Source organism: Populus alba, chromosome 8 (genome assembly GCF_005239225.2).
Source record: "Populus alba chromosome 8, ASM523922v2, whole genome shotgun sequence".
Taxonomy (NCBI): Eukaryota; Viridiplantae; Streptophyta; class Magnoliopsida; order Malpighiales; family Salicaceae; genus Populus; species Populus alba.
In genome coordinates, this window is record NC_133291.1 from 6,406,582 (window position 1) to 6,424,006 (window position 17,425).

Below are 17,425 nucleotides of genomic sequence, written 5' to 3' on the forward strand. Positions count from 1 at the left end.
GACTTAATAAGAAAATACAATAAAACCCTTGGAAGCTTAAATAATAAGTATAAATAAATAAAGGGTATTGTAGTAATTAAATAAAATTTGATAAATATAAAGAAAAAAACAAGAAAAATCTGGATTTTAAGAGGATCATAAAAGAAAAAGAAGGAACGGTTCAAATTAACTTGAGTTGATGGAAGTCAAGATACAACTCTTTAAGTAGATTAACCGTAGATCGGTTTCGATGACTATCTATAAGTATAAGCCTATAAGTACCCGACATGAAAGTACTAGCTGCTATCGAGAACAAATCACTTTTTAGTTTCAATATGAATCAGTGGCTCCTCATCCTGTTTTCCATCTTCATCTCCATCTCCGTCTCTGGCATCCTCAGATTCATTCTCAACCGATACTTTATCAACACGAAGCCCACTCTCTACAAACTCCCTCCAAGCCCCCAATCCATTCCAGTGATCAGCAACCTCCTACAGCTCCTCCGCATCTCTCCCTCTGATATCCACTCCAACCTGAATTCACTCCATGCCAAGTTAGGCCCAATTATAACTATCTACTCTGGCTCCCGCCCTGTCATCTTTATAGCTGGCCGGTTCCTAGCTCACAAGGCCTTAGTCCAAAATGGTGCAATGTTTGCTAATCGCCCACCGGCTTCTGCTACTCAAAAGATTGTCAGCAGCAATCAGCGACTTGTTAGTCTCGCTTTCTATGGCCCGACTTGGCGTCTCCTGCGGCGAAACCTTACTGAAAATTTTCTCCACCCTTCCCGCGCGAAATGTTTCTCTCTTTCCCGCCGGTGGGTGCTACAAATCCTTTTGAATCGCCTGGAATCCCAAGAAAAGTCTGGTCAGCCTATCTGTGTTAAGGAGCACTTTCAATATGCCATGTTTTGTCTGTTAGTCGTAATGTGTTTTGGTGATAATGTTGATGAAACCCAGATTAAACAAATTGAGGAAGTTCAGCGACGAGCCTTTTTGAGTTTCAATAAGTTTATTATACTCAATTTATGGCCAAGAATGACCAGGATCGTGTTGCGTAGGCGTTGGAAGGAATTCTATCAGCTTCGTAAATGCCAACAAGATGTATCAATTCCATTAATAAGAGCAAGAAAGAATCTGCAAGAGGAAGAGAGGAAAAGAATGGAAACTCAGCATCATCATGTTGCATCTTATGTTGATACATTATTAGGTCTGGAACTTCCTGATGAAAACAAAAAGCTTAATGAGGTGGAAATTGCTAATTTATGCAGCGAGTTTCTAAATGCGGGCACTGATACTACGACAACTGCCTTGGAATGGATCATGGCAAATCTGGTCAAATACCCAAAAATTCAAGACAAATTATTCATGGAGATTAAAGGGGTTGTTGGAGATGGAGATCGGGAGGAGGTAAGCGAATCTGATTTGAAAAGGCTGCCGTATTTGAAAGCAGTGATTCTGGAAGGCCTGAGGCGGCATCCTCCTGCACGTCTTTTGGCTCCACATGCGGCGAGGGAAGATGTTGTTTTGAATAATGAATATCTGATACCAGAGACCGCGGCCATAAATTTCCTGGTTGCTGAGATGGGGTGGGATCCAACGGCGTGGGAAGATCCACTGGCATTCAAGCCGGAAAGGTTCCTGAATCATGATAATGGAATTGGGCGAGAATTTGATATCACAGGGAGTAGAGAGATTAAAATGATGCCATTTGGTGCAGGGAGGAGAATCTGTCCAGGTTACCAATTAGCAATGCTTCATTTGGAGTATTATGTGGCTAATTTGATTTGGAAATTTGAGTGGAAGGCTGTGGATGGAGATGATGTTGATTTGTCTGAGAAGGCAGAGCGTCTGATGGTGATGAAGACTCCATTGCAGGTTCACTTATCACCTAGATAGATGACAATGTCGTCTAACGAATGATAATGAGTATCTATATATTATAAACTATATAAAAATATAATTATTAATAATATATAAAAATAAAATTTTAAAAAATTATTGTGTGGATGATCATCAAGATATTTAATATTAAAAAATAAAATATTTAACCGATTATGTTAGTTAAATTTATTTATTCAAGCAAACAATACTAGAAATAAAAAAACAAATTAATTTGATCAAATAAAAAAAAAACACATTACAAAACTGCACATATTAGAAATATTATTTGAAAATATTTTTTTATTTTCAAAAATAATTCTCATCCATACAAAAAAAATATATAAAAATGAATAAAAAAACTCTTCAAATTTAAATGCATAACTAAAAAATAATTATAATTTAAAAAGACTTTCAAAACAAAATGAAATAGAGAATAAATATTAATTATGAAAATTTAGAAGAAAAAAAAGCCATAAAAAATTATTAATTTAAAAAAGAATTAGAAAAAAATAAAGCAAATGTCATGCTAGACTATCTGACCCATTTTATCAGGGCCTTGATAGGCCTGCATGACTGAGCCCTTAATATTTTATGTTAGCAACCAAGGCCTAAAGTTTTTGGAAAAAAAACATTATACAACGCATCATTTGATTTATCTAAATTCTAGAAATTGTGGTAGCTAGAAAATAAGGGTTTAAGTTTTTTTTTACCCAAAAACTTGTTTTTCAATCTATTTTTTACCCAAAACACCTATAAAACACTGTAGTAACCGTAATAAACCTATATATAGCGTAAAAAAAAATCAACCCAAAACTAAAAATCAACCCAAGTTTAGATATGTTTTTTCAAGAGCTTTAAAGGTTAAAAAAAAAAAAACCTAAAATGAACCCCCCATCATCAAATAGAATTATTTAACACAAATATCATTTGTTTTGATGGTCTAAATCGATGTTAACAACACTTTTCTCTCTTTACTATCAGAATTCAGTGACCCCTCTCTCTTTTCTCTTAATCATGGATTAAAAAATAACAAAAAATAAATTTTTGTACCAGAATTAAATTATAAAAATATTAAGGCATTGGAATTATAGAATTTGCGTGATTTTTAAAGTTCAATGACCAAAATGTATCTTTTGAGAAATTTATGGCACACCATTCATGTTTGACACATTTTTCATTTCGATACCTTTTTTTTTTTTTGAATCACACCCTTTTATAATAAATCAAAATCAATTGATTTTTAATTAGAACTATATCATCAAAAAAAAATAAAGGATCAAATTGAAAAAATAAAATGTTTTCCAACTAATGTGTAAGAGAATGAACAGTGGAGCAGTAATGTGTGCGGGGATGCATAGTAAAAAAACTAACACATTTTAGAGTTATACTTAATTTTTATTGTTGATTGAATTAGAAATATAAATTCTTATTTATATACGAATAGATATCATGTTTACTCATAATATGATCATTATCAAGAGTATTTTTTTATTAATATATTTGTTTGGATTAACTTGTATGTATTTTAACTAATTCTATGGGTCCTGAAATTAATGACCATGTAAACCTTTAGTAATTTTAAAATTTATAAGATTCAAATTGATGATTTTTAAAAAATAAATTTAAAATTTAACCAGTTGAACTACACCTTAAAATAAGAGTTATTATCAAAGTTTCATTGACTTCTTCTTAACATCTCCGCAGGTTATAAAATCTGGGACTGCATTAAAACATGATATATCATTCATTTTTTTTATACGAAATCATGTATTTTTATTAAAAAAAAATAAAATGAGATTCATTGCGGATATTTTATTTCGTCAGATGCATTAAGCAAATTCTGTACACATATAACGTTCTTAGTGTGTTTCGTGGGTTCGTCGATCTTCGATCTTCACCACCAGACACACCTCCACGATCAAATCTGACCCTTCTTCTTCCTCTTCTTTCTTCTCCTTGCCGCCAGGGAGCCACCACACCCACGCCAGCCACCCTTCCCTTCCTTCTCCTCGGACACACCCCAATCGTTCATCCCTGCGTCCTCTCTTCGATCTTCACCACCAGACACACCTCCACGATCTCCCTCCCCCACCAGCCACGATCTCTTAATTTCAACATATACATTTCACAGGTCCTCTCGTGTTAACTTTGTCTAGTTGTCTGCAGGATTGTGTTTCGTGGGTTCGTCGCCTTAACTTGTATTGGAGACATTTTTACTGTTTTGGATTGTTTTCTACCTTTTCTTTAATTTTTACAGATATGTTTGGAGGCGGATTGAAAAGAATGTTGAGAGAAGGAAGGGAGATGGAGAAAGAGGAAAAGGGAAATTTGAAAGAAAAAAGGAGATTCACAGTGTTATTTAGTATAAGAGTTTATTTTTGTATTATTTGATTCCTTATTATTTTTAATTAAGTATTTTTTTTTTAATAAAATTATGAAATCAAATAATACAATAGTATTTATTTTAAAAATCAAGAATAATTAAGATTTTAAATCCTATATGTGTTGAGATTATATAGTCTTAAAAGATATTATCTTTTGATTTTAATTAGTTTTAGGATATGAGTTTTTTAAATTCCTTTTTAATCAATAAAAATATTTCAAAATTGATACCAAGGTGGAAAAAACATAAAACGCTATAAAAATCATGTAAATTTTAGATTTAACAGATGGCGTGATAAACTTCGTAATGTTATGTTTTCTATTCCCACGTGTACAAGCAGCTCCGATAACTTCTCTTGCCTGTAAGCCTTGCCCATGCGGGCCAAGCTGCTCATGGTATAATTTAGATGAGGAACATGACCTGCATGTGCATTGCGTCGCATGAGATTGGAAAAGGCTAGCCAATGAAAAGCCCTCCTGCATGTGAGGTGGCATTTTCCGAGGCCATTGTTGTCGTTGACTAGCAGCATAACAGAAAACTCTTTCGCTGACAAGTGGCAATCCACAAGGCCTTCAACCAGGACAGTTAAGAAATCAGAAGGATGGAGAGCGATGGACTGTACTTTCCGGTTTATACACTTCCGATCGGTGAGACATCTCTTCTGAGGAAAAGTGCCGCTGTTGAAAGGATGAGTTTGCCACTGGCATCTGTCTGATTGTGGCTGAGCATCCACTAGAGTTTAGACAATTGAGGTGAAAATGCTTCTGCCATCAAACTGGTTTTCATGCATCAGTAACCTTTAAGATCTATAAAATTAATTTAGATACATACCAGACATCTTATTAATAAAAAAATATATATACATAAGCTAAAATGAAACATGACTGTCCATGCCAAAACAAGTTCAAATACATGTAAATCTGACCAAGCCAGCCCGGGCCAATGAGAGCCACGTATGGTTCATTTTTCAAAAAGTAAATTATTATCCAATACCTATGTTGTTGTTACTGAAATAATTAGTTGATCACTTTTGTTTAAAAAAACCCCAAGTTGAGTCTCCATGCTTTCATATTTATTATAACTGAAATCTTTCTATTGATTAAACTGTTTTTGTGTCCATAATAGTCGTCATTTGTAATCAAATATTTGACACTCACCCCTACCATAGATTATTAAATATGAATTTTTTTTAAAAAGAGGCAATTTAGAAATTAAAAGAATAATAATAGCGAGCTATAATTTGCTCTTTTCTAAATGCTATAAAAGACTAGAGGCATTTTCTAGCTGACCCTATTTAAAGCAACACTGCCGCTCCATACTAGCAACCAACAATGTCAAGACTGGCAGGCAAAAAAATCTGTAAGCATTGGCCCCAAGAAAACCCAACAAATAATCAAAACTGCATCACCTGGTGCTACGAATAAGCTCATATCCACCGCCTCATCAATGACAAGGACAGCAACTCATCAAAGCAATTAAGCATCCACATAACGGAGAGGCATTCTTTCACCAGTCACCAACACATGTTCGTGCACAAATGCTGTCGGGTGGAAGGTCGCGCCATACAAGTAATCACAGCATATCAGTTTCAAAAGAGATTAACAGTCAGGCATACTATAAACGGACAAGATGATTTGTCTCCGGCCAGATTCAACAAAATCAGCAAGTAAACATTGTATTGAATGGCGAAAAAAAATCATATATTGCAGCTCTGCTGCCGTTCCCACTTCCTTGCTTACATATCATTATTAGCTCTTATCTACGCAGCAGTAACGGAAACACATGTGAATACCTCTTTTTTCAACTTGTTCTTTTCTCAGGTAACAATCGAACAACAATCTTCAAAAGAACACGTAAAATGAAGAAAAAATAAAAAGAAGACAGGCTGAAAGGCAATAGGCAAACTGCCATAGTGGAGAGTTGCAGCTTATAGGCAAGACATCCATACATTGGAAACTGATATAGAGACCTTAAGCTTGGACCTTATTGTCCCACTTGAGGAGCTTCACCACCTCCCATGTGAAGTCGGGGTCATCTCTGCCAAAGTGTCCATATGCTGCAGTCTTCAAGAACCTGTTATTGCCACCTCTCTTAAGGTCAAGATTGATGGAAATCATACCAGGTCTGAAATCAAAGCTCTCCTTCACGATCTGAAGGATCTCTTTGTCAGGAATCTTTCCAGTGCCATAAGTGTCTACAAATACTGACAAAGGCTCAGGAACACCAATGGCATAGGAGACCTGAACAATGCACCTCCTAGCAAGCCCACTGGCAACAATACTCTTGGCGGCTTGCCTGACGATGTAAGCTCCACTCCTATCCACCTTGGTTGGGTCCTTTCCAGAGAAGGCACCACCACCATGAGCACCCCATCCACCATAGGTGTCAATAATGATCTTACGCCCGGTGAGACCAGCATCGCCATGTGGACCACCAATGACAAAACGGCCAGAAGGGTTAAGATGGAAGATAGTCTTCTCATCCAAGTACTTTTCAGGGATCACGGGCTTGATGACATGCTCCTTGAGATCAGCCGCAATCTCATCATTTGTCACAGTCTCATCATGTTGAGTAGAAATGAGAACAGTGTGGACGCGGACAGGAACCATGGCTCCATTTTCATTGTAGTACTCAACAGTAACTTGGGTTTTTCCATCAGGCCTCAACCATGCGCAAGTTCCATTCTTACGAACCTCAGTGAGGCGAGCACCAAGCTTGGTAGCCAAAACGTGGCTCAAAGGCATCAATTCAGGGGTCTCGTCGGTGGCATAGCCAAACATATGGCCTTGATCACCAGCACCAATCTCTTCCGGTCTCTTGGAGAAATGACCATGTACACCCTGGGCAATATCAGGACTTTGTTGCTCAATGTTAACTAGAACCTTGCAATTGTCGGCATCAAGACCCACATCGTCAGATGTGAATCCAATGTTTCTGCAAGTATCACGCACAATCTTCTCGTAATCTACATTAGCCTTGGTGGTGATCTCGCCAAAAACCATGACCATGTTGGTCTTAGTGCAAGTCTCGCATGCCACCTTGCTGTCAGGGTCTTGCGCCAAGCAAGCATCTAGTACGGCATCGGAGATCTGGTCACAGAGCTTATCTGGGTGTCCCTCATTCACTGATTCAGATGTGAATAGGAAAGTCTCTGCCATTTCTTTCAAGCTGCAGATAGCATACAAAAATTCCATCATTAAATTCCTCAAAACACAACTAACACCACACACACACATTAATAATTAATCACTTTATTTTCAATTAATTGGAAGCCTCGTTAGTCCTTGAGCTTCACTAGCCCACATAAAATCCCTCTCCTCCACGGTATAGACAGGATTCAATCCCGACAAGCTAAACCAACCAGCAACCACCTCATGGCATGAATTACTTAAATCTAAGTTCATTAAGAAAAGCATTCTCCCATGACATTAACTATTCAGATCTAAAAAAAAATCACCACATTAACAACAGAGGACCACAAGAACAATAACAGATCTAAAATTGGAAATAATGATATGCATGGACATGACAAGTGCAACTGAAACTCAATTTTCAACCTATAAATTCCCAGAAGCTAACCACAGTAACAGCGAATCAAACCCACGAAAATATCCAGATCCAATAACCAAAGAACAAACATGAAAGAATCCAAAGGCCCGGTGACTAAAATTGGTAATAATGATATGCATGGACACGACAAGTGCAACTGAAACTCAATTTTCAACCTATAAATTCCACAAAGCTAACCATAGTAACAGCGAATCAAACCCACGAAAATATCCAGATCCAATAACCAAAGAACAAACATGAAAGAATTCAAAGGCCCGGTGACTAAAAAGACGAAAGCTACCGACCTTGAGAGATTAGGGAGAAAGAGTAGAGTTGCTGCTCTGCTTGAAAGAAAATGTTGTTTCCTCTTCTTGTCAAGCTTAGCTATGCAATGCGAGTTCGAAAGGAGTAGCAGAGGTGCTTAATTTATAGGCAGGTGTGGCGTGGCCCCCGAAAACGTAATTTGGACTAGATTCATTCATTTATTTGTAATTTACACCTATTTTGGTGGATCCAATGGCTGATTTTTAGTTATTGTGTTTGATCTCAGCCCTTGGTAGTCCGGCTTTACGCGTCTGCCTATCTTTGATAGGCAGAGATCGTCGGTGGAGAGAGATAAATCACTTATGGTCCCCCATTTTTAAACATTAATTCAACAGTATCCTATTCTCTGTAATACACCAAACTAGGACTTTCTAGTTAATTAAAAAGAAAAATCAGCACCATTTTTGTTAATTATTTGGAGGTTTAAAATAAAAAAAATAAAACCCTTAAATATGACATTAAATTTTATAAAAAAAATTGGGAAGAATAGCCATGGCTTCTGCTAGCTTTTTAGATTGATTGAGTCCCTCCATCCCTATCTTGCTAGCTAGATGGTTATCTATAGACCTTGTGGTTCTACATGCAATGGTGAAAATTCTTGGTGAACTAAAAATAAAACATTTTATTTGATTAAATATAAACAATAAGGACGCTTTTGGCTAAATGTTTGCGGTTAGAGGGCCAGATCTGACTTTCGCGCATGTTGTAGGTAGCGTGGCTTGTGAAAAGACTAAAAAATAGGACGAGTTGAAGCTGTAGAACAAAGTTACACGTAGGACACACCAACCCCAGGCTGTCGTAAGGGTGGACCACCACTTGGACTTTTTTTAAAATTAAAACCCGTGGCTCCGGGGGCTCTTCTATTTTGACTCCTGAGCCCACCTTCTAGCCATCTTACCGACCCCTCCCCTATTGTCCTTGTTTTCGCGAGTCAGTGAAGTTAAGATTTTCAGATTTCCTCGTGTTCTAATAAAATATAGTTATTATCAAGCGTGAATTATAACTTAATTTCTATGATTTATTAAAATAAATTAAGCAATAGTATCTTAATTAATTTTGATCATGTTTAATATAAGTATATGTTCATTTTATCTCCCTTTTTTTCTCTTTCTATTTCTTAACAAAAAAAGTAAATTGAAAATATTATGGAGTAAAGTAAAAAAAACAGTTATAAATATATCTTAAGAAAAATTAAATTTTTAATTTTTAAAACCATGAGAATTGATTGATTGTTTTTTATAAATTACATGAACAAAGTTGTAACAATCTCTTATCATTATAGGGGGGTGTTTGGGAGTGAGTGTTAACTTGATTTTTTTATCAAAATTTAAAAAAATTAGTTTTAGTGTTTTTTTATCGTTTTTTATTTTGTAAAACATATTTTTTCAAATAAAAATAATTTTAAAAAACAATTATTATTATTTTCAAATACTCTCAAGATGTTTTTTTGGGTTTTTTTTTTTTTAAAAGGTAAAGGGATTGTAGAGAGTGTATGTGTTGCTTCATTAATTTCTTTTTCTTCCGAGGTTCAAGTTAAAATATCCAGATTCTAGCAAGATCAGGCATGCTGGATGCCATTATTGTAAGTTTGATTATTTCTGTCGCAATAAAAATGTCCGCTGAACTCTGCGTTCTCAATGGTCCAGATGTGCTGTGATTTACTAAAATTTATATGCAATGCAGCAGATAGCAAGGGTGTTTTCATATATATATATATATATATATATATAACTTAACAAGTTTAATTTTTTTTATTAATTACTAATTGATCCAAGCTTTATGAATTAGTTAAAATTTTTCTTCCCTTTATAAAATTTTTCTTCAAATCCTAAACTATTAATTAGTTAAGTAAGTAATCTTTTATGCTTTATCCTTTATGTTTTAGGTGAGTTTCTTTTATTTTTTTTATTTATTTCATTGTCTAATTTTAGTTTTATTCCTTAATAATTAGTTATTAAAAATGTTAGAGTTTATTATAATTTATAGATTTGTTAAATTAATATGTACATGAATAAATATTATATGCATATGAATATGAATTGAAATTAGTTTTGATGAATTAATATGTATTTTGTTATGAATTTCACATGAAAAATGACGGTGATCAAATTATTAATAATTAAAAATGAAGAACTCAACAATTCAAAAAATTAGAAACACAATAAAAAAAATTAAAAAAATATATTAATGCTTATATTTAACCTACTTGTATAAAACAACAAGTCAACAAAGAATTGTTGCCAATAATTTCACTAGTCCTTAGAAGATTTAGAAATAGATAAATGAAGTTTAATTGTATATATTTAGAAAGAATATCTTTAATAAAATTAAGAATAAAGTCATTATGAAATAGTTTTAAAATATAAAAACTCGAAAGAATAATTATAATATAAATTTTTTATTTTAAAAATATTCTTAAATTAATTTTACTTGACATGAGTTAGTACATGTATTTCAAATTAATTTCTTTATATATAACACATGTTTATATAGAATATAATATCAAGTATTTGTTAGTAATTTGCCCCCTCATTTAAAATTTTCTGGCTCCGCCACTGGTAATAGTATATATGAAATGTAATTTATAGGGTATTTTCATTAAAAAAATAAAAATGCTCCAAATTTGTTTACAAGTTGCTATCCAGGATATCCCATAAATTAATTATTAACTCTACTCAGTATCATAGAATATACAGTATATTATCCTTTTCAGTATATCGTGGGGAGATGAGGATACTCCACGAAGGGACTTGTTCCTCGCCAATATCATATATGTATATATGTGTGTGTGTGTGTGTGAAAGTCATGGTAAATTAATTTTCTATGCACCTAGATATACTATTATTTAGTATAATTACCATTTTATTTTTTTAATAAAAAATTAATGAACTTCTTATTAGAGGTAAATTATTTTTTCTCTGGAGTTCATTTGTCATCGCGGAATTAATTAGGGATAAACTGATCTTTTTCTAATTTAAATACACTATATAAAGACTTTATTACTTTTAAAAACTATTTTTTACTGGACAATTGATAAGAAATAATTTAGTTTGTTTATATTTAAAAAACATCGGTGTAAAAATTAAACTACTTCAAAATGGCATTAAAGTTCTTTTTTTGTATTTTTAAATTGATTTTTAAGTAATTATCAAGTTCACTTGATGGTAATTTTATTTTTATTATAAATATAAATATTATTAAAAAATAAAAAGTGATTGATGTACGCGTTTCGAGCAGGGCATGATGTATCATCCCACCTTCAAACACGGTCTTCCATGATGGCGTGTAAGTGTCTTGTTGTGATTTTTTCGGTGTTGTGGTGTGTGTATACGACGGCGTGATGGTTGGGCTTTGTTGGAAATTTTTCCTCTCCTTCATTTTTTCTTCCTCTTTTCTCATTGTTAAAATATAAAGATGCCATATTTATTTATTTTTTGTATATAATTTGTTTCTCATTATTTTGATTGCAATTTATTTTTATATATATATTTTTTTAGTTTTTTTCTTTAATTTCATTTCTTATCATTTGATATCATTTAATTTTTATATTAAATCTGGTCCTTATTCTTTTTATTTTTTTATGTTTTTTTTCAATTAAATCTTGTTTTCAATTTCATCCCTCGACGTTTGAATTCAAAATATTTTATATCAAATTTAGTCTCTAATCTTTTAATTTTTATTTCCTTTTGTTTTGAATCCTTTTTTATTCTATTTTTTTTATTCAATTTCACCCATTATCATTGTATTGATTTAGAATTCCGCTTTGTTATTTATCAGGGCCTGTTTTTTATAAGGTTAGTCTCGGATACATGATTAGGGTCATAGGTTTTAAAAATTAACATGGGTTAACTTTGATCTTTTTCTTAGTGTTCTTTTAAAATAATTATTTTTTTAATTTTACTATTTGACATTTAATTTATTTATAATGGGTTTTTATGTTTTTTTTTTTAAATATTTCTACAAAGTTATCTCAATCATGTGTCCATAGTTACAAGGTTAATAGGTTAACTTTAATATTTTTTTTTAATTAAAAATATTTCAGTTCGCTCTTCAATATTAGGTTATATGATAATTGAGTTTCATATTTTTATTTAGTTTGTTTTAAACGATGTTACCTCAATACCACAATCAAGTTACAGATTTGACATGTCAATCAAATATTTTTGGTTGTTTTATTTTTTTATTTATATCATCAAGACTGCAAAAATTATTAAATACAATTAAGTTAATTAATCTTTATTTGTTTTTATTAAAAAAATAATAATACTTGTGTCACATTGACTTTTCTTTTTCATTCAAAAAAAAATTTGAGTCAACAATGCAGTCAAATTCTAAAACTTCAACTTCTTCGAAACCCAGCACAAAATCAAATTAAGGGTCAACACTTAAAGTGGATCCATCACCCTAAAAAATTAAAATTATCGAGATAAATAAATATCGGAGCAAAGAATGAAAATTGTGTGTGTGTGTGTATAAGACAAGTCTACTTGTGAATAAGAATCAAATGCTCGGGTGTTAAACATGTAATATAAATCTAATCGAGAGAGAACAAGGACATAATGACTTTCTAATCTTGTCTGGTCTTTCTTGGTGGACGATAGTTTTCCTCGGGTGGGTTGGTGAGTTTGAAGTTGGGTTTGGGCGCCACGTCCAATCACTCACCAAACTACTAATTCTTTATATATATATTATTTCTCCTATCAATCTATTTTTTTTCTTTCATTCTTCTGTTTCTTAAAAAAAAAAAAATGAAACAAACGAAAAGAATAATGTTCCGAATTAATTTTGAAGTATAAGGACTAATTAGTTATTTTTTAAAATTAGAGGTAATATTTAATTTATTATGAAAAATTAAAATAATCCCAAATAATGATTTTTTTTTCTTAAAATCAAAATCTAATAACAAGAAAAAGCAAATTCATTTACAATTTCGATCTAAACCACTGCCTAGAGGAAGGTGCATGTACATGAACCGTGGAATTTCAGCATAAAAAGATATATTAGTTTGTTTGAGAAGGTAATTATATTTATTTTTTAAAGTATTTTTTTATATTAAAATAATATTTTTTTTATTTTTTAAAAATAAATTTTGAAATTAACGCATGAAAATAATCTAATATATATATATATATATATATATAATTTTTAATAAAAAACTAAATTTTAATAGAATATAATTTCAACTACGATTTCCAAACACAGAAATAGCTTCAAGCCTATCCTAGCATTATTTTTTTGGCCTGGCTCAGCTAAGGCAGGCCCAAGTTATGAAGGCCCATTGCCACCGTTCCAGAAACAACGACACAACAACTTGTTGCCTTGCTGTGCCCTTTGTTAATCTTTGAGATCGACATCTTACGTGTCTTCTCGCAAACAACAGCAACTAACTTACACAACTGTTTATTCTATTTCTAGCTGTCTTTGAACTCTGATTACAATTCCAAGACCACCACCTCCTTTGTCTTCCGTAAACACCATCATCATTTTCAACTCCTCCAAATTGTCTCATCACCAACACAACAAATCCATGGGAAAGGTCAAGTCTTTTAAGCAGGAATCCACATTTGGTTAGTTTCTTTTTCCTTTTTTTTTTTTGTTTCTCAGAGTTCATATATATCCTGTTGGTTTCGTATTGGCTGGCATTGACCTGAGTTTGTCTGTGGTGAATAGATGATAGACTTGGAGAATCAAAGAATATCATTTTCAAATACCCAGATCGAGTTCCTGTAAGTCTCCCCTCTCTTTCTATCATATTGTTTTGTATTCCTTTGATTTTGAGCTGTCATTTTGATTGGTTTATGTAATTGTTTCTCTGGTTTTCTTGCTGTAAGTTCAAATTTATTTTTGAGAATTTAGTGGTGTATCTGCTTCTTCTTTTTTTCTTTATCTGGGTAGTTTCAGGGTCCTGTCTTATTTGACAAATAGGATGTGTAGCCCAAGACCTGATCTAGGAGGGACGGGTTTAGTATTGGTGAATGAAAGTTAACCCCACCAAATAAAGAAAGGATTATACAATTGGAATCTGAAAACAAACCTGAAAATTCCAGCATAGTCGGAAATTCCTCATTTTGATCTGGATGTGCAAGTTTTTCTGCTTATATTAATGTTTCCTGCGGAAAAATATGTTTTCTTGATTGTAACTCGTTATTTCAAGTGTTAATGATGGATTTTTTATAGCTAAGCTGGCTGTTTTCTCAAGGGAATCAAAAGCATCCTTTATATTTTTGGTGCAGCACATTTGTTGAAGGAATGTAATAGTTGCTATTGAATACTGTTGGTTTTAATTGTCTAGTGCAAAAGAAGTATTTTTTAAATTCTGGTTAGAATGATGTACCTTATGCATGTTACCTAACCTTGCAAACTAAGCCAAAGCATGATTGTTGGGCAAGCTAGGAAAAATCTGACTTCACCAATGTAATTTAAATAGAAATATCAATCTTAGAGTCTTCTTATTTGTTTCTTCATTTCCTTTTCTTTTTTGAAAAAAACATTGGAGCTCATCAGTATTTTCTCTGATTTTTAGGTGATTATTGAAAGATATTCAAGGACGGACCTGCCAGAAATGGAAAAGAGAAAGTATGTCCATCTCTTCTCTTTGCATTATACAAAGTTTCAGTTGTTAAATCTGCAAATAAATAAATAAATAAATGAAAAGGAAAAAGAAAAAACTATCACTGCCATGTTAATCTTACATATATCCATGTTCTGATTTCCAGTCCCGGTGACACTCTTTGAGCTATAGATTCCTTAAGTTCGTAACCAGATTTTTAGCCAGTATATTGTTGTAAGATTCCAATCCTTATTTTTCTCGTTTTTTCAGATACTTGGTTCCCCGAGACATGACTATCGGGCAATTCATCCACATTTTAAGTAGTAGACTAGAGTTAACTCCTGGAAAGGCTCTGTTCATTTTTGTGAAGAACACGTTGCCTCAAACAGGTAAAAATTGAATATTTGATTGATCTCGACATTGTAGCTTATACACAGCCTTCTTATAGGAACCTGCTAACCTGTGCTATTTATTTACAGCAAGTCAAATGGATTCAATCTATGAATCTTACAAGGACGATGACGGATTTCTGTACATGTGCTACAGCAGCGAAAAAACCTTTGGCTAAGCTGTATCATCCTTTCTCTTGAATACTTCATTTCTGTCTTTGTAAGTATCAAATAATTCTCTGTGGACATGGCTGTTTGGCTCAAAGCCAAACCCATGTAAATAAGTGTTCATACGATTCCTTGTGTAAATTATGACGTACTGTGAAGTATATCAAACTAATGCAGGAGTGCTATATGATTCCTTGTGTAAATTATATGACGTTCTGTAAAGTATACCGAACCTTCTTTTAGACTTCTGTGGCCGAATGGATGGACCGTGGCTATTCCTGTGACCAGTGTAACCTTCTACTTTACGATTCGTATGGAAACTGCATGAACATAAACATCACCATGTCCTCAACTTTCGCTTGTGGAAAGATGAATGGATAATATTTTTTTAAATCCAAACATGGTTTGGTAAACAAGAGAATTGCAGTTAACAACTTAACACACGCTGATATCACCAAGAATAAGCGTGTCGTATTAGAAACAGCAATGTACAACATCAAAAGTATCGTTTGGTAATGAAATCAAGGTTTAAAACTCTGAAAAACGGAACATCTGCTGGCTGCAAACATCATCGTTTCCTTGGCTCTGGGACAATGCCACCCCTTCATTTTGACCGAACAATTTTGATTATGATTCAACAATTTCATCTCTGCCATAGCTACCAGAACATCACCGAACTAATGCCAATTGTGTACACTCATGACAGTCCAGTGGAAGGTCTTTGATTCTGCATGAAAGTCTTTGCTAGACTTGTGGTGCTTAACTGCAATCTAATTGCCGAACCGTATTGCTTTCTACAGATGCTTTTCTGATCTGCATCAACTGCAAATTTCTCTTTGATTGCCTTTCCCGGAACACAAAAAATTATTTCGTCTTTTTCTCATTGAACTGACATTGTAGGTTGCAAGAAGTTCTTTCTGCTTTGTTGAATCGGGACAGAGTCTAGCCAGATCAGGAACAAGATGACACAAACCAAATTGCTGCCCACAGGCGCCCATTGGACCCAGGCAGAATTCTCTAGATATGCACTTGAAAGTATTATATCTGTGTCCGTCAAATTCTAGAGCAGGCTCCACCGAAGACTGGTTTTCCGTTTGAATCCCTTCCATTGTTTGCCAACGATGGGCTGCTTGAGGGAAACTTGCGCTTCAGCAATGCAGCCATAGTGGGGTAAGAGGAATTGTCAACTGTTCCGGCAACATTTGGAACTGACGATGAACCAGTTGTAGAGGATGAAGAAACGTTAGGCCCAGAAAGTTTCGTATGCACTAAACCTGCACTACTAGATAGCACGGGCTTTTTGCTTACTGCTGGCCCGCTCAGGGAAGAAACTTGGTATTTAGACACGCTCCACGGTTATGTGAAGAACGACACCAAGCATAGCTTGGAGAATTAGCAGAGAGCCCTGGTCTATGAAGAACTGAATTCAGAGCCCGAGATGATCTTGGAACCACTACATTTTGTCCTGAGTGGAGCGTGGTTGCATTCCTGCCCTGACTGAGTCCAGGATCAGTGACTACTTGTATAAACCCCGAGAAATAAATGTTTGTGTAAATTACAAACTAAATAAGTTAGAAATAAAGGTTAAGAAGTTTTTGAATTTGTTATTGTCAAATCAAGAGAGAAAAACTAAAATTTCAAGAACTCATCCAAGATTAAGGGTTTATAAGTAGAATAAACACTTGCAAACAAAGAATTAACAAGAATATTTGAAAAAGAAAAGAAGAGAAAGGGCCGACTGTCATTAATTAAAAAAAAAAAAAAGAGGGAGTCGAAAATCTTTGACTGGTTAAAAATCGAAACCTTGATTCTTATCGTGTAAGGTGTTCTAAACATGGTTCTATAAGTCGTTTCAAATTTGATTATGAGTTGATGCCTTGATGTTAAATTATAAATTAGGATTCTTAGACTTGAATTGAAGGAAATGTATTGGTTGTTAAAATTAAGTTAATTCAAGTGATGTATGTGATCCTGAACTCAACCATATATTTCCATTTTGAACACGACTCATTTCTTTAGAAAACTTAAAATATAATATCACATGTTTCCCAAAGGAAAAAGACCCAATTTTCACCTTTAATGCGTTTAAATAGTCGCTTTAGCGACTTTTCTAAATCTGCTAGCAGAGATCGCATTCCGACATGTTTCCCAAAGGAAAAAGACCCAATTTTCACCTTTAATGCGTTTAAATAGTCGCTTT

General features: G+C 33.5%; 3 protein-coding genes across 3 annotated transcripts; 2 read left to right on the top strand and 1 right to left on the bottom strand.

Annotated features, from left to right (window-relative positions):
- Positions 1-240: 240 nt before the first annotated feature.
- On the top strand, positions 241-3,060 carry LOC118062407 (cytochrome P450 89A2). The gene has a single exon (XM_035076138.2). The coding sequence runs from the start codon at positions 267-269 to the stop codon at positions 1,875-1,877; it is 1,611 nt and encodes a 536-aa protein (XP_034932029.1). The 5' UTR covers positions 241-266; the 3' UTR covers positions 1,878-3,060.
- A 2,834-nt stretch (positions 3,061-5,894) lies between these two features.
- LOC118062408 (S-adenosylmethionine synthase 3) lies at positions 5,895-8,259 on the bottom strand. Its single transcript, XM_035076141.2, has 2 exons — positions 8,100-8,259; positions 5,895-7,413 (listed from the first exon to the last, which is right to left on the bottom strand). Exon 2 carries the CDS (start codon positions 7,401-7,403, stop codon positions 6,216-6,218), a length of 1,188 nt encoding a protein of 395 aa, XP_034932032.1. The 5' UTR covers positions 7,404-7,413; positions 8,100-8,259; the 3' UTR covers positions 5,895-6,215.
- A 5,200-nt stretch (positions 8,260-13,459) lies between these two features.
- Positions 13,460-15,467, top strand: LOC118062409 (autophagy-related protein 8i). Its single transcript, XM_035076142.2, has 5 exons — positions 13,460-13,685; positions 13,789-13,844; positions 14,642-14,694; positions 14,939-15,057; positions 15,148-15,467. Exons 1-5 carry the CDS (start codon positions 13,646-13,648, stop codon positions 15,234-15,236), a joined length of 357 nt encoding a protein of 118 aa, XP_034932033.1. The 5' UTR covers positions 13,460-13,645; the 3' UTR covers positions 15,237-15,467.
- The last annotated feature ends 1,958 nt before the right edge of the window (positions 15,468-17,425 follow it).